General features: G+C 34.5%; 1 protein-coding gene across 6 annotated transcripts in view; it reads left to right on the top strand.

Annotated features, from left to right (window-relative positions):
- Positions 1-25,384, top strand: part of USP25 (ubiquitin specific peptidase 25) — a 163,428-nt gene that overhangs the window by 98,499 nt on the left and 39,545 nt on the right. For 5 of the 6 annotated variants that reach the window (XM_032176135.2, XM_058427103.1, XM_058427104.1 and 2 more), the window contains 4 exons: positions 2,861-2,931; positions 3,729-3,957; positions 5,680-5,880; positions 13,936-14,078. In XM_032176135.2, coding sequence (XP_032032026.1) covers positions 2,861-2,931; positions 3,729-3,957; positions 5,680-5,880; positions 13,936-14,078 — 644 coding nt within the window. Of the gene's footprint in view, positions 1-2,860; positions 2,932-3,728; positions 3,958-5,679; positions 5,881-13,935; positions 14,079-19,090; positions 19,205-21,203; positions 21,300-25,384 lie in introns of all 6 variants that reach the window. The other variant, XM_032176136.2, reaches the window with a different exon arrangement.

Here is a 25,384-nt window from a genome sequence, read left to right as displayed (position 1 = left end):
TATCTATGATCCCATTACTAGTCTGTAACAGAGTTTTTACTGGCATGCAGCAAAATAAGAAAAACAAGGACAGTGCTCTGGGTGGGGTGTGTGCGCATGTGTGCCTTTGTGTGCGTTTGTGTGTGTGTGTGTGTGTGTGTGTCAAGTTGCCATCTGTCCTTTCTTGGAAGGAACTCTCTTTTATTCTTTTCTATTTTTTCTTTTTTTTCAGAATAAGTTATTCTGAACTTTTCTCTTTCCTACTTTGCTGCTGTTAAAGTGTACTTAAAAAAATGGATTATGGTAGATTTTATTACATTTTTTTCCTTAAATGTGAAAATGTAATTCCCTATTATCATTCCCCAATTTTATGCTGATTTATTGGTTTATGAAAAAAATGAACTATGTGACATGGTTGGAATTATATTGAACAATATTGATTGTTGGATATTATATGACCAACTTAACTCTTTATAGACAATATTTGAAAAACAATGGCCCTAATTTAGTAAGAAGTACATAAGGTATGATGGTGACTAACAGCATTAGTAGCTGTCAAGATTTTCTTTAGTATTTTTCAAATAAGAGGGAATTTTAAAAAATATTTGAACTCATTAACAAACATTAATCAAGCAAATAGTGTTGATGAAGCACTATATTAGGTGTTAGGTAATTTTCTACTCCTCATGGTGGGTTGTTTTTAAAAGATTACATTCAGGGGGGTGGAAGCTAGGAAGCTTTTGACACCTAAGTAGTGGCATTGAGGGAAGGAAGAAGTGAATGTACTTAAAATACTCTTTGGAGACAACTGACAGATGTGAGTCATTGGCTAGAGGTAAGAGAGAGGGACGAATCAAATGATTCTCTTAGTTCATAATGGTATGAATAACCAAATAGAATGTGTTTTGGAAAAAAGATAAAGCCAGTGGGCAAAGAGGTTCCTACTCAGGGGAGGAAAGAGAAATATGATGAGTTCTCTTTTGGCCATTTTAAGTTTGAAGAGCTTTTTTGAGACGGAGTCTCACTCTGTCACCAGGCTGGAGTGCAGTGGCATGAACTCGGCTCACTGCAGCCTCTGCCTCCCAGGTTCAAGCGATTCTCCTGCCTCAGCCTCCCAAGTAGCTGAGACTGCAGTTGTGTGCCACCACACCCAACTAATTTTTGTATTTTTAGTAGAGATGGGGTTTCACCATGTTGGCCAGGGTGGTCTTGATCTCTTGACCTTGTTATCCACCCACCTCAGCCTCCCAAAGTGCTGGGATTACAGGCGTGAGCCACCATGCCTGGCTGTTAAGGTTTTTATATGTAATACTATGGATCAGGAAAGAAGGTTTTCCTCAGGATATTTTTTTTCTTTCTTTCATCCCTATTGATGTCAGCAGTTAGCATTATTTTGTAAACTATTGTGTAATATTCCAACACACAGGTATGATGTAATTCATTTAATTCCCATATTGGTATTCACTAAATGATGCTGGTCTTCGATATACATATTTATACACTTCTGTAAGTAGTATATGTTCTTTTTTATGTTCAGGGGTACATGTGCAGGTTTGCTATAAAGATAAATTATATGTCTTAGGGGTTTGGTGTAAGATTATTTCATCACGCAGGTAATAAACACAGTACCTGATAGGTGGTTTTTCCATTCTCACGCTGCTCCCACCCTCCACCCTAATGTAGGCCCCAATGTCTGTTGTTTCCTTATGTCCACCATTTCTGGTTCAGAGTGTGTATATTTTAAATTTTGACGACTGTTTTAAAATTGTCACTCCAAAACATTAAGCCAGTTTGCATTCCCGCTGTGTGAGAGAGCCTGTCTCCCAGTATCCTCCCTAGCCCTGGACACTTTTTAGTAGTTTTTATAATTGAAAAACTGGTATTTTAGTGTTTTGATTTGCATTCCCTTAGCTTTGAGTGAAGTTGGATATTTATATTGTTCTGTAAATTTCTTGTTTGTGACATTTGCCCATTTTTTTAAAATACTGAGCTATTTGTCTTTTTCTTATTGCTTAACAGAAAGTTTAATGTATTGTGGATATTAACCCTTTACCTATAATATCACATATGCTGCAGATATTATTTTCCCAGTTTTTCATTTGATTTTCTTTATGTTGGTTTTGTTTTGTTTTTATAATGTAGATTTTTTAAAGTGTTGGGCAGGGAGGATCTTATCTTTTCCTATAAGGTTACTGGTTTTCTGACAGGCTTAGACAGGTCTTTCCCCACTCTAAAGTTAGCTAATTTTTTTTATAGTTTTTCAAGGTTTCTTCTGATTGGTTCAGCAGCTTCACAATATGATGTGGTTGCAATCTAAACGTTTCCTTATTGACAGATATTTAGGTTATCTCTTTTTAAAAAATTATTGTGGACAATATGACTGTGAACATCTCTATCTGAACAATTTTGTAGGATTATTTTCTACTAGAAGTAGAAATAATTGTCATGGGAGTGCTATAATTTTATTTTCCCTGATGATTATAGTCGATTTTTATTCAGTTATGTGTGTGTACAAGATACGTGGTGAACATGTTTTACCTTGTTCTTAAGTTTACTTGTGTTATAGCAATATGTAAGGAAGCTTAGCTTTCATTTTCATTGAAACTGTCCTTTATGGATTTGCACAAAATTCACTTTTATTGGCTCTGCACATTTTCTAGATAAATCATATTTGTGTTGTTTTTAAAGTATGCATTTGTACTGTGTCTTTTATTAAGAATAACTATAATTCATTTTCTACAGATTTCAAATAGTAATGTTTTTTAAGAAAAGTTTTAGGAAAATTTTCCTATTCCTCTAATGTGTTTGTAGGAAAACCATTAATCCTTATAAGTAGAAACACACTTGCTGTTAATCGTTAAATGACACCTTATATCCTTAGATTTGCAGGAAAGCATATCCAGAATCCATCGAACAATTGAACTAATGTACTCTGACAAATCTATGATACAAGTAAGTGAAATTTTGAGCTAGTAATCATTGCCAAAATTATTTACATATATTTTAATGTATCTTTACATTATCTTAATCTAATTTTTCTTTACATTTTTTGTTTTAAAATTCTGGTAAATCTTATTGTAAAATAATAAGGGCTTGCAATATGTACAATGTGACAGTTCATCTGAATGGGGAAAATTTTATAACAAATTTATAACAAAATTCATGACAAGTTTTCCCCATTCAGTTGTATTTTCACACCATATGTGTTGTGTACCCTTATTATTTTACAGTAAAATCTACCAAAGTTTTTCAAAAGGCTATAGCATCTTTAAAAAGTCTTATGGGAGAAAATCTATGGTTGTTAAAGGATATTAAGATTTGGGAAGAAACTTAAGGACTCCATTACGTTTTAACTTCTGGTGTATATTATATAATCTATTTTGTTAACCATCAATTTAGAATTCTGAAGATTTAGACACATTTACTATATATAAAACTGCCCACTATAAGCTTTTTATTCAAAAGAAACAATTAGGCCAATGAGTACGTACACAATAAATACATTTTTAGTTGTTCAAAAATCATCTTTTTAATCTATCAACTTTTTATATCTTTAGCTTATTCAGATTCCGTCTTTTTAAAGTTTTATAGTTTAGTTTTTTCAAACTTTTAATCCCAGCCAGTTCTCTCTCATTTAAAAAAGAAAATGCTCTTACGGTTTTCTCCAAACAGGTTGTTTGTAGGTTTCATGGAATGTGGTATAGTAGACTACATAATTGCAGTTTAACTCTTCTTTTTTTCACGTTTAGGTTCCTTATCGATTACATGCCGTTTTAGTTCATGAAGGCCAAGCTAATGCTGGGCACTACTGGGCATATATTTTTGATCATCGTGAAAGCAGATGGATGAAGTACAATGATATTGCTGTGACAAAATCATCATGGGAAGAGCTAGTGAGGGACTCTTTTGGTGGTTATAGAAATGCCAGTGCATACTGTTTAATGTACATAAATGATAAGGCACAGTTCCTAATACAAGGTAAGAATATATAGGGTGGTATATATTTTTAAATAGTCATAAAAGCGGCTCTGGTATGTGTGTGATTAGTTAAGTGTAATTCACTCAGTCAATGAAGTATGTGATTAGGAAATGCTACTGGGTTTTGACAAGACTGAATTGAAAAGTAATGTCAGCAGGGCTAAGAATTCGTATATATTTTGTATTCCAAGTCAACTATTAAAGGTAAATATGACCTTTTTTGTCCTTGCTAAAAATGCTTTAGTGACTATTCCACCAATTGACTCATATTTAATATTTAATTCCTTAGCCTAACATATATGGCCTGTGTTCTTGGCCTCTGATTATCTCCCCACCTTCATTGATCACCAGTGTTCCTTTTGAATTTATATCCTTACTGAACTTCTTGCTGTATCTGCTCATATCAAACCATTTCACACATTTATGTTTGCATGTTCTTATATGTTTTATTTTTTGCTAGTAATTCTTTTGCCTAATTCTTGTTCTTCTGTCAAGATTCAATTCAGGTGTCATTTCCCCTGCAAACTATTTCTTGATCTGCCAAAAAGTATCTCTCCTTATGCTGTCCTGGCATCTGTCTACTGGGCATTTACTGTTGTGTATTGGAATTGTGTAATGACTTGTCTTGCACATTTCTCTCTCATCTGCTCAGAGCCAGAGACCATGTCATACTATGTCTGAATCTTTTTATTTCTGATATTCTGATATATGCTTTGCATATAGAAAACAATAAAGGTTTATTGAAACTGATAAAAATCATCTTTTTATATTTAGTCATTCAGAATCAGCTAGGCCGTCCACTTCTGACTGAAAAAATGAAGTTATTTATCTGTGTGTGTAGTAGAAGTTGAGTAATTCTTCTGAATACTCTATGTATTGTTTTTAAGATCTTGCTGTATTGATTAATTTTCATAATTGCATATTTAAGTCTACTTAATTTATTCATATGACAAACAGTTTTAGTTTTATTTTGAGCTACTAAGGTTAACATGATTATGAGTTGTTTACATTTTGTGAAAGGTTTTACTTTTTAAGTAATCAAACATCTGGTATTTTCCAATAATGGCAGAAGTAGTATTACATCACTGTTAGAGTAGCAAAGAAAAAAAATGGCCAGGCATGGTGGCTCATGCCTATAATCCCAGCACTTTGGGAGGCCGAGGCGGGCAGATCATGAGGTCGGGAGATCGAGACCATCCTGGCTAACACAGTGAAACCTCGTCTCTACTAAAAATACAAAAAAATTAGCTGGGCTTGGTGGCGGGCACCTGTAGTCTCAGCTACCCGGGAGGCTGAGGCAGGAGAATCGTTTGAACCTGGAAGGTGCAGGTTGCAGTGAGCCGAGATTGTGTCACTGCACTCCAGCCTGAGTGACAGAGTGAGACTCCATCTCAAAAAAACAAACAACAACAACAACAAAAAACTTGGCTTTGGCTTTGTATTTTCTCTCATTTCTACTCTTAAGATAAAAAAAAACCTGAGACCATTACCTATGATGGATTATCAAATATTTTTATCGTTGTTTTTCTGAGCATTTGTTTTGAGTTTTAAAAAGTTTTTTAGATAATAATTATTTGCTAAGCAATAGTAATTCTTAAGTAATATTGATTGGCTGAGTGGTAATTCATAGTTTAAATTCTATTTGAAATGCAATCTGCTTTGAGCTTTGCATTTTCCCTTTAATTCTTAATTTCATACTAGTTTTTGAAATATGATTTGCAGAGGAGTTTAATAAAGAAACTGGGCAGCCCCTTGTTGGTATAGAAACATTACCACCGGATTTGAGAGATTTTGTTGAGGAAGACAACCAACGATTTGAAAAAGAACTAGAAGAATGGGATGCACAACTTGCCCAGAAAGCTTTGCAGGAAAAGCTTTTAGCGTCTCAGAAATTGCGAGAGTCAGAGACTTCTGTGACAACAGGTTTGTCCATTTTTATTAAGTTGTGTTTGATTATCAATATTATTTTTATAATGATAAGATATGTTCATTATTAAAAAGTTTTAGCTATCTTAAAGTATGAGGAAATCAGTATAAATCATTTCAAATTCCATCACTCAGATTATCACAGTTAACAATTTAGTTTACCTTTTTGCCAGACACCACTGTATATATTTATATGTTTTTCAAGATAAATGAGATAATTCTGTTGACTTTACCTCTACCTACTCTGCCTGTGTTGGGTGGGCTTGGATTTTCTTGGCAAGTAGCAGAGAAAGCTGTGAAATCAGCAAGAAACGCAAACCAATTCACTAAAGCTATCAAGAGTAGTAATTTCAAATTTGGCCAAAATAATACTACCAGTATATTCATATATACTTTGTGCAATAGTAAAATACTATTAATAACTATTTGATATTTTTCAGAATTTTTAAGATTAAGAGAAAATTGACCAAAACTATTTAGTATATCACAGGTAAAAAATAAGTGTATAGACCTATAAACCAAAGATATAAATACATAAACATGTAAATATTTAAAAACATTATTCTTAAATGAACTATTAGCTGATGAAATCAATAAAATAAGTCAAAGTATACACTGTATAAGAATTAAGAAAATAGTTTCTAGTAAAATTGAAGATATATTGTCTTTTGATTTTCTTAAAAGATTACTCTTCACTGAGTTGCAAATACGTTTTAGGGCAACATGTTTTCTGGTATAGAAAATGCTATTTCTCAGTACAAATTGAGGAAATGAGAAGCTATAAATTAAGCCCATATATTTTCCTCAAACTCATTTGTCTCTTTTTTATAACTGCTAGTGGATGTTATTGAATAACTTTTTTTTTTTTTTTTTTTTTTTTGCAAGATCTCCATGTTTTGTTTTTTAAGGAAGTAGTTCCAGCTTTTGTTTGTTTAATTTCATCTTTTGCAGACAGAGGTTTCCTTGCAGCATTACCTGGTTGGGCTTCAGCATTATCATTTGAACTTTAGAAGGAATTATTACTTCAATAGAAGATTGTTTTACAGTGCTACAGTGTAGTATTGTGACTGTCTCAGGCGTGCACAAATCTGTCCAGATACTTAACTTATTTTCATGTAGATCAAATAATTGTCATTGATTTTGATCCTGAGAGGCAGATAATTCAGCATTTTTAAAAAAGATAATGGTATTACAGCAACATTTGGATACTCCAGTGCTGTGGAGAATACCACCATTATAGTGGCTGGTGAACTCTACCATTATGTAGGACTGCACTTTTCCCCCACATGTACAAGGCTACTGTGTAGAGCAGGTGAAGCTATGTGGGTCCACAACAATGTAGTTTTTAGTAGATGTCAAGAGGTATCTAAGCTCAAATCACAGGGTAGTAACTATATTATAGTTCCTTTCATTTTTAAAACATTTCGGCCGGGCGCGGTGGCTCACACTTGTAATCCCAGCACTTTGGGAGGCCGAGGCGGGCGGATCACGAGGTCAGGAGATCGAGACCACGGTGAAACCCCGTCTCTACTAAAAATACAAAAAAATTAGCTGGGCGTGGTGGCGGGCGCCTGTAGTCCCAGCTGCTCGGAGAGGCTGAGGCAGGAGAATGGCGTGAACCCGGGAGGCGGAGCTTGCAGTGAGCCGAGATTGCGCCACTGCACTCCAGCCTGGGCGACAGAGCGAGACTCCGTCTCAAAAAAAAAAAAAAAAAAAAATTTCTGTCCCTTTGTGATTTCATGCTTTGCATTCTGTACATATTCTTTCCACATCACTCCTCAGAAGCTGCCCCAAGATGGTGCTACTGTGTTATTGTTCCCTTAACATTTACTTATTCCATTCACATGTGACTGTTCTTGTTATTAGTGGGAGTAAGGGGCTGCATAATGTACTATAAGCAGTTGTGGTACCTAAGCTCCCAGACACAGGTGAATCCTCCATTCATTGGTTAAGCTCCAGTTTTATTCTTGGCTCACCTGTATTTTGTGATACCAAAATATGAAGTTCTATATATCCTTCTCCTCTTCATCTTGTCTGTTTCTCGTAAGTCTCTCCAAATTTACAGTTAACATATTTTATTTCTGCTGAGTCAAACTAATATTTCCAACTAATATTCCTATCTGATAAGGACTAGCCTTGCTCCATCCTCATTTTACATTTGTCATCTTTTTTTCTTTCTCTGTAAAAAGACCATGTGTGTTTAACTGCATCCATTTTCATGATCAATACACCTGACCATACACTTTACATGGTGTTTTGTAATTTTTAAAAAATACAGTACTCAGTATTGGACATATATTTTCATGTCTCTTTTTACCATGCAAAATAAACTTGAAGAGAATGTTGATATATTTCTGGGAGGAACCAGAATTAAAGATAAAGAGATGGAAATGGTCAATTCCTATTCCTAGATAACTTTTGTAGTTACCTTTCAGCGTGGGTTATTTAGAAAGCAGTGGTAATACTACTTCTGTTGGAAACATTGTATCCTCTATAGACTTGACAGAAATACGCACTTGGTTTGAGTTAGTCGAAGTAGAACATGCCAAGTCCATAAATTTACAGAGTGAGATTGTTGTTTAGAAGATTGGTTTCTATTACTATTATCTTTGAGATTATATTAAGAAATTTATTCTCTGCTGCAGGATAGTTTCGCATATCAAAATTGAATAAGGCTAATGTTTCATTAGAACCGTTTATTCCCTATTATTAATACAGAAATTTTATTTTAATGTCCATGCCATCCTCTTCTGATTCTTTTCATAGTTTTCAAAGTAAGTAATTTAATTTGGTATAATACTTCCAGGATCTCAAAGCAAATCTGTATTTTAATCTCTCAGGTGTTCACTAGTATTACGAGTGACTAGTGGAAATAATAAAAGGAAATCTTGTTCATAAAATCCAACAGAATGATTTTTTTCCTCCCTGCAAAATCTTCTCATTAAAGCTGAAACATAAGACCTCATAAAATTCAATTTCTACTGAGTGATATTCCAAATAAGAGTACTAATTCATATTGTATTAATCAAATTAGTATTTGTTCCTCTTCTGCTAAAATGTGATCGAGAAATTCATGTGTATCAGTTCTCCAGCACCATTCTTTCCCTACTGAGATAATAAATGATGGGAAAGTATTTTTTGGTTTATTTCATGCTGCTTCCCTAGATCTGCTTACTGCAAAGGCAAACTTACCTGAATACTTTTGTTTAGATTTTTAGCCAACCATTCTTGCTATCAGTGTATGGATCAGAATGAGTGGAGGGATTTGTTTTCTGAGTATGAACAGCACACCCTACCTGAGACCACTTAAGAGATACTGGAGTCAGAATCTCTGGAGAAAGGATCTGATACGGTGCTATCTTAAAGAGATCTTCAGATAATTCTGAGGTTAAGCAGCATGGCTCTAGGCTGTGTTTATAAAACAGAAATTATTCTGGAGAGAAGAGCGTTGTCTGAGTTACTATTTTACATATGTTACTCTTGTCTTAACCAAGAAGTATCTGAAGTTCTTACAATATAGCACACCCAGATTTCTTTAAAAAAACAAAGAAACACTAGTGAAGATTGGAATGACGTGTATTGCGTAAGGTTTTATAAATTTGTCTAGAGGCAGCAGGAAGAGTTGGCTCTGGAACTTCTCTACAAACACTGTCTACAAGTTAAAAATAAGCTGATGTTCCAGGAGAGTACGGTTGGATCCTGAGTGTAAGACCTGGTAGAATAAACAATATCGTCAATGTTCTCAAGTTCCTTGAAAGCAGGAACTAGGTGATATTCTTTTTTTTTGAGACGGTTTCACTTTATTGCCCAGGCTGAAGTGCAGTGGCATGATCTTAGCTCACTGCCTCCCGGGTTCAAGCAATTCTTGTGCCTCAGCCTCCTGAGTAGCTGAGACTACAGGCATACACCACCACACTGGACTGATTTTTTTTGTATTTTAGTAGAGACAAGGCTTCACCATGTTGACCAGTCTGTGGCCTCGAACTCAAATTCCTGAGCTCAGGCAGTCCTCCCACCTCAGCCTCCCAAAGTGCTAGGATTACAGGCATGAGCCACCACGCCAGGCCTGGTGGTGTTCTTATTTATGTCTCCAGCATCTAGTATAATAAACGACATATGGTAGATGTTCCTTGAAAGTTTTCTGTTAATAAATTCATTCCCTATGGAGATTTCCAATAATCCAATAATGAATTTCCTAGGGGTGATCCTCAGTGTAGGAGAACATACAATTTTAAAGTAGAAACAAAATAGTCACACAATAAGGAGGCAGGCCAAATACATCTGGTGAGGATGTAGCTCTTTGTTCTGGATAAATTTATGGTTTGACTCTGGTTTGTAAACCTCTCTCCCCCACACCCCTCAGATTTTCTTTGGAATGGGGCCCAGGAATCTGAAGTTTCAAAAGTTCCACCAGAAATTCTATGCAACCACCTAAGCGTGGCTCTTTGTAGGCTCTTACAGGGTATCGTGGACTTTTAAATACATTTCTAGAAATGGATGGACTGTATATCTCTCAAGCAGTCCCCTTTAAATCTTCTTCAATGTGAACATAGTAAGTATTGACCTATTAGTAAGTCAACAAAATAAAGACTTCTGAAAGATATCAGAGAAGTTGGTCTTATTTTATAGTTAAGAGCAGATCCTTACTCTTTAATAGCCAGTTGGTGGTAAAGTTGACCTTAAAATATTGAAGACGATAACCAGGAAATATGCATAAGTAAAGTACTCCCAAACCTCCTCAATACTCTGTTTCAACATGAAGATGGGCAAAAGGAGCAGGCTCAGAGTTCCCTCAGAATGTTGAGTTGTCTTCTGTAACAGCTAGAGAAGCATGGCCGGAAAATCACTCTGTGGAGGCCAGTCATTTGAAAATCCTACAGAAACACCCATAGAACAGATGAGTGATTTGAGAGAGACTTTAGGAATAAGGATATTGACCACAACGCGACTCATCTAAGTTCCCTGGGAGGTATATACACAGGGAAAACCCTGGAGAAAATTGTTCTGTATGGCATTCAGGGAATTTATAGCTGCGGGCCACTAGTGATGAGGTTTTTAATAGGGTTAGAGGATAAACAACAATTGTATTATATGGTAAAAGCCGAACTTGTTCTGCTGTTGTTCCTAACACAGAAATAGAAATTACTAAAGTGTATGGTAGGGTATTAGTTGCATGAGCCTTCCGTACAGAACAACACAATATAACCAGTACATGTTATGTTGAATAGAGAGTAATTCTTTTTTGTTTAAAAATATGAGTAGGTAGGTACAGTCTGGAAATAATGTATCAGAAATATTAATAGTGCTTATCTCTGAGGAATGCAAAGAGTTTTAAATTTTCCACATTTTTCTTGTTTGTTCTAGTAAACATTTTTATTCTTTGGTTTGATAAATTGGAGACAAAACCTCTTTTTTGTCTCCTTTGACAGTTTTTTTATACGGACTTTATTTTACAATCTGATTCCCTTGTAATTCTTCCAAGACCACTTCCTTGTGAATAGCCTGTGTTTCATCTACACCAGATTACTCATCATTTCTATTGCATGTAGGAAATTTTCCTGTCATTATGGCATGTTCATGAAGTATCCGTCATCTTAAAAATGTTCTTTTATCGTTAGTGTTCATGAATTTTTGCATATTCTTTAAGATCTTCCTCATATCCCAGAGTCTTTGTGAATTTCTCTGAGAGCACTTCTGTAGCAGCTATTATCTTTTTCCTCTTAATTCCAACCTTTTCTTACTACCAAATGTATTATGTTCTTCTCTATTGTACTTATATTTTGGCTTGCCTTCCAGAGTCTCATATATAGCAGGGATTTTATGAATCTTTGATCAGACCTTACAATGTGCTATTCCTTCTGCCTGGAATCTTTTCTATTCTTTTCTCCAAGATAATCCTCTACAAATCCTTCAGGACTCACCTAAGTTAGCAGCTCCTCTAGAAAGTGTTTAACAGGCAGCATTATCTCAAGTGTGTGTATTGGGTCCACAGTGCTTGTATAAAACCTTGTGTGTAACTTTTATTGAATTTAGCACATTGTATTATAATAGAATGTATATTTATCAGATTTTACTCAGAGTTCCTTAAAATTAGTGTAGTATGTAATCTTTTGTTTTTTACATTTTTAATACCTAATATAGTACTGAAAATGGCACAGGTTCAATAAACATGTTGGGAATGCAATTTGAATTTTTTGTTTCTAATCTCCCAGGGTGTCAAATATTGTAGGTTCAACTACCGTGACAACAAAATCACTCACTTAAGTTCCCTAGGAGTTACATACATAGGGCAAACCCTAGAGAAAATTGTTCTGTATGACATTTAGCCAGAAGCATTCAGTGCTACTCATAACGTTTTTGTACTCAAACTCCTTTATGGAAGGAAACCTTGGCCCTGGTGACCTAAGGTGGATTTGACTTGTATTGATCAGATAAAATTACTCTTGGTCCTAACAACCAATTTTACAAAGGTTCTAGGTTTCAATGGGTCATTAGACCAATGTCAGACCAGATGGATTTATTGCTTTAAGTTCACGTCCAATTATTAACCGTTGACATTATCTACTATGGTGAAGAGAGGAAGAGTGCCAAACACAAGGAAAAGTTTTATCAACAAGGAGTTTCTCTCCCAGCCCTAAAGCAGCTGGCATGAGCCATCTTATCATGAAGTCTTCCAGAAACAGAAGTATTGCTAAGCTGATGGTAGCCAAAGATTTTCTTTATCTATTGCTCATGGGCATTGAAAGGCTATTGCAGTCCAAAATCAGGAAATGATTTAATGAGGACATTAAACTTCTTTTAACTTCTCTCCTTCCTTTTTGTACACATTGTAAGCATCCTCACCTCTGGTTTTCCTTATCACATAGTTTTACCTCCATGATCTCAGTTAACTCATGTCAAAAACTTGGTATGTTCATGTGCAGCCTCCACACCTTTGTGTACAAAATATGTCTTAATTCTAGCCAATTTTGTGTCCCTCTGTTGCTCTCTCTGTTAATCAGAAAGCACATTTATTTCTTTTTCATGTTGCTCTACTGCCTTCTATTACCTTCACCGATCTCTAGTTTTACTTTCCTCTCTAATTCGTTCTTCACAATATCCCCAGAATAATTTTTTAAAAACTTGCTATGTTGCCATTATATTATATATTATATTATATACCTGCATCATCTCTTGCCATTTCTCCACTCTCATGCTGTAGTCCAGTCATATTATTCTTTTTTTCGAATGTAGCCCATGCTTACTGCATGGACTCTTCATTTTTCCACCTGGAAAAACAGCTCATTCATTATTCAGCTTAATAGGTCACTTTAGGTCACAATCCAAATTGCTCACATCACTTCACTGCCATTGTTCCCATAGAAAGTGTTATAATATTGTCAAAATTTATATATGTGATTATTTGGTTAGTGGTGTTCTCTGCAGATGACTGTAAGCTTCATGGAGACAGAGACTGTCTCCATGACACCAGTGGATGTTCATTATACATTGTTGGATATATGAGTCTGGAACTCAAAAGATGGGTAGGAGATATCGTAAATTTTTATTGGTACCAGTTTGCCTTTCCTCTGACAACGCTCAGCTACTGGGGGCAAGTACAGAAAAGATGGAAGGTTAGGTTCATTCAGGATTAAGATTTTGCCAGGAAGTGTGAAGGAGGATGCTGTGGCCAGAGGAAAATAGCTCCTGTGCACTCTATGGAAAGTCAGCCCAGGATTGCTGTTCAAACCAAATTCTTTTGGTAAAATGCTGGCAATTTTCCAAAATGAGCTTTTGTTATTTCTCATGGTAGAAAAATTTACTGTGAATTCCTTACCATAAACTATAATGAGAGCTTTCTTTCATAATTATTGGAGTACTCTTAGTTCTGGGTTTTTGTTTTTTAATAAATTCTGGGAAGAAGTGCTATACAAGGAAAGATCTATTTTACTTTGAATGGAAGGCTAAAATTGGTTCTTACATAACTTCAGATACAGAAATGAATAAAAGATTTATCTTAGTATAGACTCTGTGGTTTATATTAGATATACAATTGATTCTTTTCTCATGAAGCACAAGCAGCAGGAGACCCAGAATATCTAGAGCAGCCATCAAGAAGTGATTTCTCAAAGCACTTGAAAGAAGAAACTATTCGAATAATTACCAAGGCATCACATGAGCATGAAGATAAAAGTCCTGAAACAGTTTTGCAGTCGGTAAGAACTTTTCTTTTGGCTCTCTGAACATAGCCGTGGTCACGACATTTCCTCCAGTGTAGTGGAGAGGGACCTGTTGGGGAGTCAGGAGAGACGGGGCCCAGTAATGGCTCTGCCATGGGCACGATCAGTGACCATGGGCAAGTCAGCTCATGCCCAGGCTGTGATTTCCTCAGCTGTGATTTTAAAGACACTTTTTTCTTAAGTTTCTGTCTTTCTGCTAGAGAATTCTAATGAATCATAATCATAAATTAAATTGACCATTTGATTTGGAACTTAAAAAGAGAAGTGTAAAATTTAGCAGTATTTCTCCTGTCTCTCACCCATTCCTCCATCTGTAATCTGATTACATTGGAATAGTTGAGAATTTAAGACGTAATTGTCATAATTTCATGAAATGTGTTTAACAATAAAACTACTAGATACTGTAGATTAGAGTATTATTTAAAACTACTAGATACTGTAGATTAGAGTATTATTAGAAGGGTAAGTATGATGTTGTAAAACTGTTTATGAATATTTCAAGAATGTCTTATGCAAAAATATCATTAGGCTACTCTATTGTAGTTTTCAAATACATCTTTTTATAACGGTAAATTGAGCATGTTGGTGTTATACTATGTTATCAGTGAATATGACATTCTGAGAGAAGCTATTTCAAGAATTTGTTACTACTAAACCTTTTAGTTCCTGTAGTCATTTATCTTTTATTAGTGAGCATAAGCAGCTCTAATGCAGATTTTATGGTAGCTCCTTCTAATATTTGAAGATTCCCCTTGACAACTAAAAAGAGTACAACATATCATAATTTGACAACACGTAATTTTCTGCTTAGTAAGTGAGTTCAGTGCCAGCAATAACCTGCTAATTGCAATGAGGCTTTAAATATATAATAAGACTTCCTTTAGCCAAAATGTTCAAGAGATATGGTACTCTGTTAATTTTGTTTTGATAAACTGAATAACAATACAAATTATTTTTTGTTTGAACAATTTTGAAAATGTATTAATATATCATCTTATTAAAATGTATTAATTTAAATAGATATTTGATGATTCCAAATTTTGCAAATGCCTTAGAAGCTTTAAATGAATTTGATATGAACATCACTAACTCTAAAGCTTTTCCTGGAAAATGCTTTGTTTAGTGGATCTGGGATGTCTGCTTCTTGGGTGATGGTAAGAGGAAAACCTAGGGAAGGTGAAAGAACAGAGGAGTAGGTACGAGGGGAAATAGTTTTGTCTGACAAAAACTGCATTTGCAAGGCGTCTGCTAATTAGAATTTTTATTTGTTAAAGGCCTAAATTATGATTAATAAGTGTCACTTTTTAAGCTGATATTAGAAAACCAAAAGCATTACTTAGCTTAGTGTAGAATCCTGATTTTAAGTTTGGAAAATCATATGGAATTTAAATTTGCAGAAGTCACGTAAATTTTGATTGCTCAGCTTCATAATATGGATATCGTCTTACAAGGTAGCAACCTACTACCTCATCTTTACTTCAGAAAGGAGGATGACAGGGAGACTATATGATAGACAAATACACTATTTATCTATTCATTTAATTGTTTTCTGCAGTGGCATCCACAGTTAGCCCCATTGCATATGTAAATCCTGAAGCAAGTCTAAGAATTCATTAACCGTGGCTTGATCTTACAGTCAGTTGCTTAGCATCATGGTAACTACTTCATAGCGGTTTTTTTCATTTAAACTTAGCGTACACTAGAAGCTAAATTGCACAGGTGAAAAGTATCTTCAGACTTAGAGATTAAACATTTCTGGATTTTGGAATATTAGTTTTATTTATTATGAATGCAACCTTGAATAAATTGCTTAATTTCTCCAGATAGACTTCAGTTTTCTTTTCCATAAAATGAAGGTAATTGTAGGATTAGTCAAGAGCATTATTTGTAAGTGCCTGGCATGGCATGTAGTGGGCACTGAGTAACTGTTGGTTTCCTTCTGTTACATCAGTCCTAGCTGCTTTTCAAGTATGCAATATATTAAAATCAACCTTAGTATAAGAAAAATTTCCTAGAAAGCATAGAATCATGGAAATTAGAGAAAGTCTTCAAGTGTTTAGGCGCCCTTCTTTTTAGAAAAATGTCTTTAATTTTAAATGGAATACTTAGGATATTTTCAATATAGAAGAGTAGACCCTGAGAAAAAGTCATGCCTAGTCCCACTCACTACTCAAAGTTAATTATTGTAAATACGTTGGTATTTTTTTCACTCTTATTTTAATATGTAGATTTGGGATTTATTTTTATAGTTGCATACAAAATTTTGTCTTGCCTTCTTTTAATCACTTACCTTTTATAACCATTTCCCCATGTTATACACTCAGTGAAAACATTTAGTGGCTGAATATTATTCCATTGAATAATTAACTTCTTGTTTATGTATCTCCTACCCCATTGTATATTTGTTTCTACTTTTACATCATAAATAGGCTGCTAGAAATGAAAACTTTTTTCATATTTCAGGTTATTTCCTTAGAATAGATTTCCCATGGTTGAATTACTAGGTTAAAAGGTAAAGGCACATTAATGTGGCTGTGGACTTAGATAGCTTTTTTGTCACCCTTCTTATGAGACCACTTTTAAAAAAGTCATGTAATTAATGGATTTCAGGCAAGTCATAAAAATCTTTGTATTTTAATTATTTTTGCAGCATATTAACTGAGAAACTTATTTTTAACTCTTTTCAAGTTTAGCCTTTGTTAATGTAGTCATGTAAGACCTGAAAACAATAGAAAAAGATAAATACACATATATTTTACTCTAGAGAGCCCTTAAATTCTTTACATGAAAAATTTTTATGGTACTTTGGGATATCTAAATTTGATGAATGATACTACAGAATTATTTTATGTGGCAAAGTTTCTTCTCCTTTTCAGCTTTTACCCATGTATTTAATCAGCATTATGCTGTTGAAACTCTTCAATAGTAACTGAAAAGGTTTATGAAACATTTATGTTCCCTAAGTGCGATTTTTTTCCCCCAAAGGGAATCTGTTTTGTAAGGATTAATATTCTAAGTAATAACCATTTGCTTTCAATTTATATTTTCTTTTCCTAAGATAGAATTGTTTTGGATTGGTTTGCTAGTGAGAAATCATCACCACAAACTCCAAATAGATTTCTGAATTTACCTGTTTATGTTTCACTCTTGTGTACAGAGACCTACCACAGTTCTTCTCTTATATGCTAGAAAGTTTAAAATCCTTAATTAAATGTCATGGACCAAGCACATCTCTGTAGAATGTGTGTGATAGTAGTATTAGGTTAAAATTATTCAAATATAAACAATTTAAAGTAGCACAACAAAGTAGTATAATGACTCATAGCTGTCATTTTATAGAACAGCTGTTACATACCAGGTGTTGGCTTAGCTGCATATTATATCTCATGATCATGATACCTGTTCAGGCTGATCATTTCCTGTTGAAAAGTTGTGGATTTTGATACATTAAGGATAAATTGTGGATTTTGATATACATACATATATATATATATATATATATTTTTTTTTTTTGAGACATAGTCTTACTCTGTAACCCAGGCTGGAGTGCAGTGGTGTAGTCTCAGCTCTCTGCAACCTCCGCCTCCCAGGTTCAAGCAATTCTCATGCCTCAGCTTCCAAAGTAGCTGGGATTACAGGCATGTGCCACCATGCCTAGCTAATCTTTGTATATTTAGTAGCGACGGATTTCACCATGTTGGCTAGGCTGGTCTCCAACTACTGACCTCAAGTGATACGCCCGTCTTGACCTCCCAAACTGCTGGGATTATAAGTCTAAGCTACCACGCCATGCCAAAAATAGCGTTTATTTTAAAAGGGGCAGTACCAGTTGCAGCTATTGGTTTTGTTTTATCAGTTAAACTCTTTTTCTATATATGCTTCCAGGAAGCCAGGAAGTGTTCACATTACTGCAATTTACCCATATTTCTAACGGAAATAAAACCTCTTTAATTGCTGTTATAAAAATGTTTTTTGTAATATCAAAACAAAAGTTTATCTTTGTTTATGAAAACTTATGCAGTTGAGTTACTAAAGTTGCTTTCAAGCACCTTCAGTACTTTTGGCTTTTTTAATAGGTAAATAGTGGATACGCTAGTTATAAATATGTTGAATAAGATAAATAAGTATGTAAAAATCTGTACGGTATTTTGAATGAATCATATTAGTGTCATAAAGTTTTGAATGAAATTTTCTGAATTTTACACTGACTTCTGTATTAGTATAGATTACTGAAATACATAGAATTTGTTAACAATAAAAAGAAAAAAAGGAATAAATCTGATTGAGTTGTTAAAAATGGGTATCAGCTTCCAACGGCTTTTTCTTTTTTTCAGCAGGTGTTTGTTGAACACTTAAGATATAAGTATACTGGAGCCTCATAGGCTGTATATAATAAGTTAAACAAAATAGAATATGGATAGTAACTGGATACACAATTGATTACCAAAAAGAATAGTAGAAAGATAAAATTATAAGGAAAAAACCCTACAAATTCTGATGAGTTTAGAGGAGGTCATATCTTATTTTGGTTGAGATATCAAGAAAGGTTTTGGGGAGCTATTGGACTTTTTAAAAAATTGTCAGCTCTACAGACAATAATAGAAAATACAACTCCACTATTTTTTATCTTAAGTACTTAAAGTTCTAAATACTTTCAGGGAAAAATGTAATGATATTGGTAATACCCAGTTTGAGGATGTAAAGGGAAAACTGCAGGTTTTGTATTACTACTTGATGAATGCATTTGCTTCTGATGTTCAGTTTTAAGTGGTTTCATTTGATACCAAGTCAATGCAAGTATTTTTAAAAGATTTAAGAGTATGCACTTAAACAGTTTAATAGTGCATGTGCATTGGAACTTTTAAAAATAAGTCATATGGATACAGGGCTGCTGCTTAGGGATGTGCAGGTTGTACAGTTGTGGAAGGATGCCATTGTTCTCCACTGTTCTCTTTTCTAATGTTTATATTAATGATTTCCTTCTGCAGAAACCTGAAAATACTACAAGCCAACCACTTTCTAATCAGCGAGTTGTAGAGGTGGCGATCCCTCATGTAGGGAAATTTATGATTGAGTCAAAGGAGGGGGGGTATGATGACGAGGTACCTGTTACAGCCCTCTGCACCATTGCTACTTAACTTTTGCTATTTAATACAAATACTTTGGGCATGCCTGCACCCTCATACTTAATGTCTATTGCTACGTAACATACAGCTTTGCCCCCTCATAGTCCAAAATTACTTTACCAATTATCAACAAAACTTTGAATTTCAAATGAAAATTTAAGTAGAAAACTTATGGAATTTGTCAAAAGAATTTTCTGTTTCTGGAGTTAATTCTTTTATGCAGAAATAGTACCAGTTTACTTTCAGGTTGACAGATTACAATAAGATTTGTTTAATTAGTACAAAAATTTTTTGCATTTAAAAATAATTTTTTTATATTCCATTCCTGTTTTACTGGAATTACTTATTATAATACTTTGCCCGCTATCTCCTGCCAGAAAATCCCACAGCATGATTGCAGGATGGATAATTGATATTTTTGCTACTACAGCCTCTCCATGTGACTGTGAGTGGAGTAAGTCATCAACATTACTGAGTGCCTACCGTTAATAGGACCTCCATCTTTATTCTTATCTCTTCACTGTTAATTCTCATTTACTTAGTTTTCCAACAGCGTGGAGGCATTTTTGTTTCTCATGATTTAGTTCATTGGAATCCAGATGAAAATGATCTATTGTCTTATTCTATCAGATTATTTTCTCCCCTTTTCCACTTTTCTCTTGAGACACTTAATATTACTCTTTTTGAGGAACGGCCAGTAAAGCTGTTTTTGAACAGGAACACAGAGAAGGCCATAATATTGGGAAGTGGGGGAGGGGGTGATTTGGACAAACGCTTGTTGGATTCTAGTTTTTATGAGTTTGGATAAGAATTGCATTTATGTTAGCTTTTTTTCACGTAACTTTTTTTCTGACTTACTCCAATGTTACTATCATGCTAGAGTTAATCACCAAAGTCAGAAGTGTCATAAAGACATATCACTGTACCAGTGTAAGAAATCACATGCCATAAAGAGAATAAGAGATTTGTGAGATAAACTGGTCAGAGAGTTTTCTCAAGCAGATGTTAGATATATTGCAATTCTCAGTGTATAATCCAAAGTAAATACAATGAGTAATAGGTTCAGTGAATCAGAGGTGACGAAGTCAATCTCTTGATTGCTATAAGATAGCTTCATAGGGCCTTGAGTAATTTCACTTTGCAGATATTTTAAAATGTAAACAGGTAAAAATAATCTATTATAAAAACAAAAAAATGCTTAAGTATTTAGTATTTAATGGCTCTACATTGTTCTAGTTAACTATTTTATAAACATACTGGCTCTTGAAAATTATGGAATCTGGCATGTTTTTAATAAACCTGTAGAATTTATTGATTAAGCAGTTAAGTACTTGTTTTAGGTTGTGCCCTCTCTCATTTAAAAAAGTTGAATTGTGATTAATCATTTAACACTATCTTTTGTGCAAGTGCTTATGCTATTGACAGAGTTGTGTGTTTTGTCATTTTTTAAAATTTATTGCAGTGACAGTTTAACAGTGCATGTGCATTGGAACTTTTAAAAATGAGTTGTTATGGATACAGTGCTGCTGCTTAGGGATGTGCAGGTTGTACAGTTCTGCAAGAATGACTAGACGGGCAGAAGTGGGAAGCAAATTGAGCTCATGCTGAGCTCTCTGAGGCTTGAGGAAGAGGTACCTTTTTTAATTGGTAAAAAGGGATGTTGCTTTTTCTAAATAGTTCACTCAGAGAATAGCACATTTTTCTAATTTGTTTGTCTAGAACCAGGGTGCCTTTTTCAAATTATCCAATTCAGAGAGGAGGCCTTTTTGCAGTTTGCACAAAGGCTCCTTGTGAACCAGCTGTGCCCTGTATGGATGATCTTAAAAGGTGCTTACATGCATATTGGATTAAATTTGGTATTAAAAATGCAACATTTGATTTATAAATATGGAAAACAAAGGAGTTTCAGCTTGCATGTAAATAAATTATTGTAGTTTAAAAACCTTTTTTTAATGTTAACTATCTTCTGTGGCAGATCATGATGACACCGAACATGCAAGGTATTATCATGGCGATAGGTAAATCCAGGAGTGTATATGACAGGTGTGGCCCTGAAGCAGGGTTCTTTAAGGTACAATGAACATTTTCGTTTTCGTTTCTTTTCTTTTTCAAAATTGAACTTCTTAAAATATTTTATTTCTTTGAATTCAGTTTGGTTTTCTGTATAATTTCTCTTTTCCTATCTTAGTTATGACCACCAGATATCCTAGGGTTTTATTTTATGTATTAATTAACCTAATACTGATTGTTTTTCTCTTAATCCAGGTAATTCAAGAAAAAAATCTTTTTATTTGAGTCACTCTAATAGTGTGCTTTTGATTTGTCAGCAGAAATTTCAATTGTATTTTTTATTTGAAGGGAATGAGGACGTTGATGAACAATAATAAGAACTGAGTAAATTGCCTCTGGTAATAGTTTATTTTATCTTCATTGTTCATATTATTGGTCAATATCATAATATTCTTTAATTTTATTATCATTAGGTACTAAATTGCTTTTTTGTTTATACAATGATTTATTATATTATTTTCGTTATGTTTCCCCATAATTAATTTTTGATAACCTAGTGAGTTCAAGACATGTGAGAACATCAAGCTGAACACTATTCCGTGATTTACCCACATCTTTTTCCCTCTAATATCAGAGCTTTACAATGTTTTGATTACAATTTTTTCCTTTTACAGATTTGAAAGATGAAAATACCATGTATGTTTTGTCATTTTATTTACATTAACCGAAAATCTTCAAGTTTTTTTTTTTTCACTCTTTTCAAACCCTTCTTAGTGTTTTTAAAAAGCAGCTTTTTTGAGGTTCAGTTTGCTACAGTGAACTGTGCATTTCTTTCTTTTTGACATTAAAAATCTAACATTTTTCATTTTACATATTTTGCCATTATCCAACTTGGTCTTTCAAAAACTGGTTCTTTTTTCACTATTTCTTTCAGTATACAGTACAAAACAAAAGCCTTGTACATAGTAGTAGACCTATCAATAAGCATTTCTGAGTTTGCTGAGATTAGGGTGACTAACTCTCCTGATATGCCCGGGACTGAGGGATTTCCTGGACTACAGGATTTAAAGTGCTAAACTGGGAAAGTTCTAAGCAAACTGGTCCCAGGACAAGTTGATCACCCTATTATGATCCCATAAGAAAGGCTGAAAATCTACTTCTAAAAAAAGAAGAAACACGTATTTTTTATAGTTTGCTGTTGTAATACATTTTTTATAGTTTCTAGTTTTCTAACTGGCTTCCTAATTTTTACAATTAGAAATTCCTTCTTATGCCCAGATAGTCTACATTTTCTTTCTTAAAAAAACACTGAATATATGTCCTCTAAAATATTTATTTCTTGTGGAAAAGTTATTTATGATTTACAATGCCATTGTCATTTCTGACCAGGTTGGGTCTTTTTATGTTGAATTGCCAATCTCATTTTTATTAAGTTAATATCTGCATATAAAGAATCACCTAATTGTATATATTACAACAGTTACTAATCCCCAGGGGATAATGACTTTCAGTTATTTAATCTGTTTGGTATTAATTCATATCTTTAAATAGAATATTTGGGTTTTTTTATTTTTAAATATATTTATTAAACACTGTTTCTCACTAATGCTAATGTTACTCGAGTAGTAGGACCTATTAATATATGTTGTGTGCATTCTTGGATGCATATGTCATTGCCAGTCATCTCTTAATTTTGTTTTTTTCTTTCTCTGTTCAAGAAAATTTCTAACCACCAGTGATCACTGTCCCAATTGCTAATTGCAGTTTTGTAGAGAACACCAAGGAAATGGGAAATTAAAGTGATCTGTTTATTTTAATCCTCAAGAAACCAAAGCGATCTTCTCTTAATTCTTATTATTTCAGTTTCTTATAATTTAGGAAAAAAGTGTCTTTCATTTCAACATAAACTGTGAATTCTGGTGTCTTCTATCAAGACCTGCTTCTCTTTGGAATAGACAGAAATCAAATAATTATTTCTTAGCATTGTAATAAACATTCCAAAATATGACACTTGTTATCTTATTCAGCGGTCAGTTCAGTTTATTTGATTTCTCCTTCAAGTCTCTGAATTTCTTGAATCACTGATGCTCAGTCTTAAAACAATGAAGGTGGTTTTGCTTTTTTCTTTTCCTTTTTAAAATTTATTTATTTTTATTATTTTTTGAGACAGAGTTTTGCTTTATTGCCCAGGCTGGAGTGCAGTGGCATGATCTCAGCTTACTGCAATCCCCGCCTTCGAGGTTCAAGGGATTTTTGTGCCTCAGCCTCCCCAGTAGCTGGGATTATAGGCGTATGCCATCGTGCCAGGCTAATTTGTGTATTTTTAGTAGAGACATGGTTTCGTCATGTTGGCCAGGATGTTCTCAAACTCTTTTTATTTTTTTTTTTGTTATACTTTAGGTTTTAGGGTACATTTGCACAATGTGCAGGTTTGTTACATATGTATCCATGTGCCATGATGTTTTGCTGCACCCATTAACTCATCATTTAGCATTAGGTATATCTCCTAATGCTGTCCCTCCCCCCTCCCCCCAACCCACAACAGTCCCCGGAGTGTGATGTTCCCCTTCCTGTGTCCATGAGTTCTCATTGTTCACTTCCCACCTATGAGTGAGAACATGTGGTGTTTGGCTTTTTGTCCTTGTGATAGTGTACTGAGAATGATGGTTTCCAGTTTCATCCATGTCCCTACAAAGGACATGAGCTCATCATTTTTTATGGCTGCATAGTATTCCATGGTGTATATGTGTCACATTTTCTTAATCCAGTCTATCGTTGTTGGACATTTGGGTTGGTTCCAAGTCTTTGCTATTGTGAATAGTGCTGCAATAAACATATGTGTGCATGTGTCTTTATAGCAGCATGATTTATAGTCCTTTGGGTATATACCCAGTAATGGGATGGCTGGGTCAAATGGTATTTCTAGTTCTAGATCCCTGATGAATCGCCACACTGACTTCCACAATGGTTGAACTAGTTTACAGTCCCACCAACAGTGTAAAAGTGTTCCTATTTCTCCACATCCTTTCCAGCACCTGTTGTTTCCTGACTTTTTAATGATCGCCATTCTAACTGGTGTGAGATGGTATCTCACTGTGGTTTTGATTTGCATTTCTCTGATGGCCAGTGATGATGAGCATTTTTTCATGTGTTTTTTGGCTGCATAAATGTCTTCTTTTGAGAAGTGTCTGTTCATGTCCTTCGTCCACTTTTTGATGGGGTTGTTTGTTTTTTTCTTGTAAATTTGTTTGAGTTCATTGTAGATTCTGGATATTAGCCCTTTGTCAGATGAGTAGGTTGCAAAAATTTTCTCCCATTCTGTAGGTTGCCGGTTGACTCTGATGGTAGTTTCTTTTGCTGTGCAGAAGCTCTTTAGTTTAATTAGATCCCATTTGTCAATTTTGGCTTTTGTTGCCATTGCCATTGCTTTTGGTGTTTTAGACATGAAGTCCTTGCCCACGCCTATGTCCTGAATGGTATTGCCTAGGTTTTCTTGTAGGATTTTAATGGTTTTAGGTCTAACATTTAAGTCTTTAATCCATCTTGAATTAATTTTTGTATAAGGTGTAAGGAAGGGATCCAGTTTCAGCTTTCTACATATGGCAAGCCAGTTTTCCCAGCACCATTTATTAAATAGGGAATCCTTTCCCCATTTCTTGTTTTTGTCAGGTTTGTCAAAGATCAGATAGTTGTAGATATGCGGCATTATTTCTGAGGGCTCTGTTCTGTTCCATTGATCTATGTCTCTGTTGTGGTATCAGTACCATGCTGTTTTGGTTACTGTAGTCTTGTAGTATAGTTTGAAGTCAGGTAGCGTGATGCCTCCAGCTTTGTTCTTTTGGCTTAGGATTGACTTTGCGATGTGGGCTCTTTTTTGGTTCCATATGAACTTGAAAGTAGTTTTTTCCAATTCTATGAAGAAAGTCATTGGTAGCTTGATGGGGATGGCATTGAATCTATAAATTACCTTGGGGAGTATGGCCATTTTCACAATATTGATTCTTCCAACCCATGAGCGTGGAATGTTCTTCCATTTGTTTGTGTCCTCTTTTATTTCACTGAGCAGTGGTTTGTAGTTCTCCTTGAAGAGGTCCTTCACATCCCTTGTAAGTTGGATTCCTAGGTATTTTATTCTCTTTGAAGCAA

This window comes from Hylobates moloch, unplaced genomic scaffold (genome assembly GCF_009828535.3).
Source record: "Hylobates moloch isolate HMO894 unplaced genomic scaffold, HMol_V3 SCAFFOLD_14, whole genome shotgun sequence".
Lineage (NCBI taxonomy): Eukaryota > Metazoa > Chordata > Mammalia > Primates > Hylobatidae > Hylobates > Hylobates moloch.
Note: the sequence above shows the minus strand (reverse complement) of the source record. Positions and strands in the feature narration are given on the sequence as shown.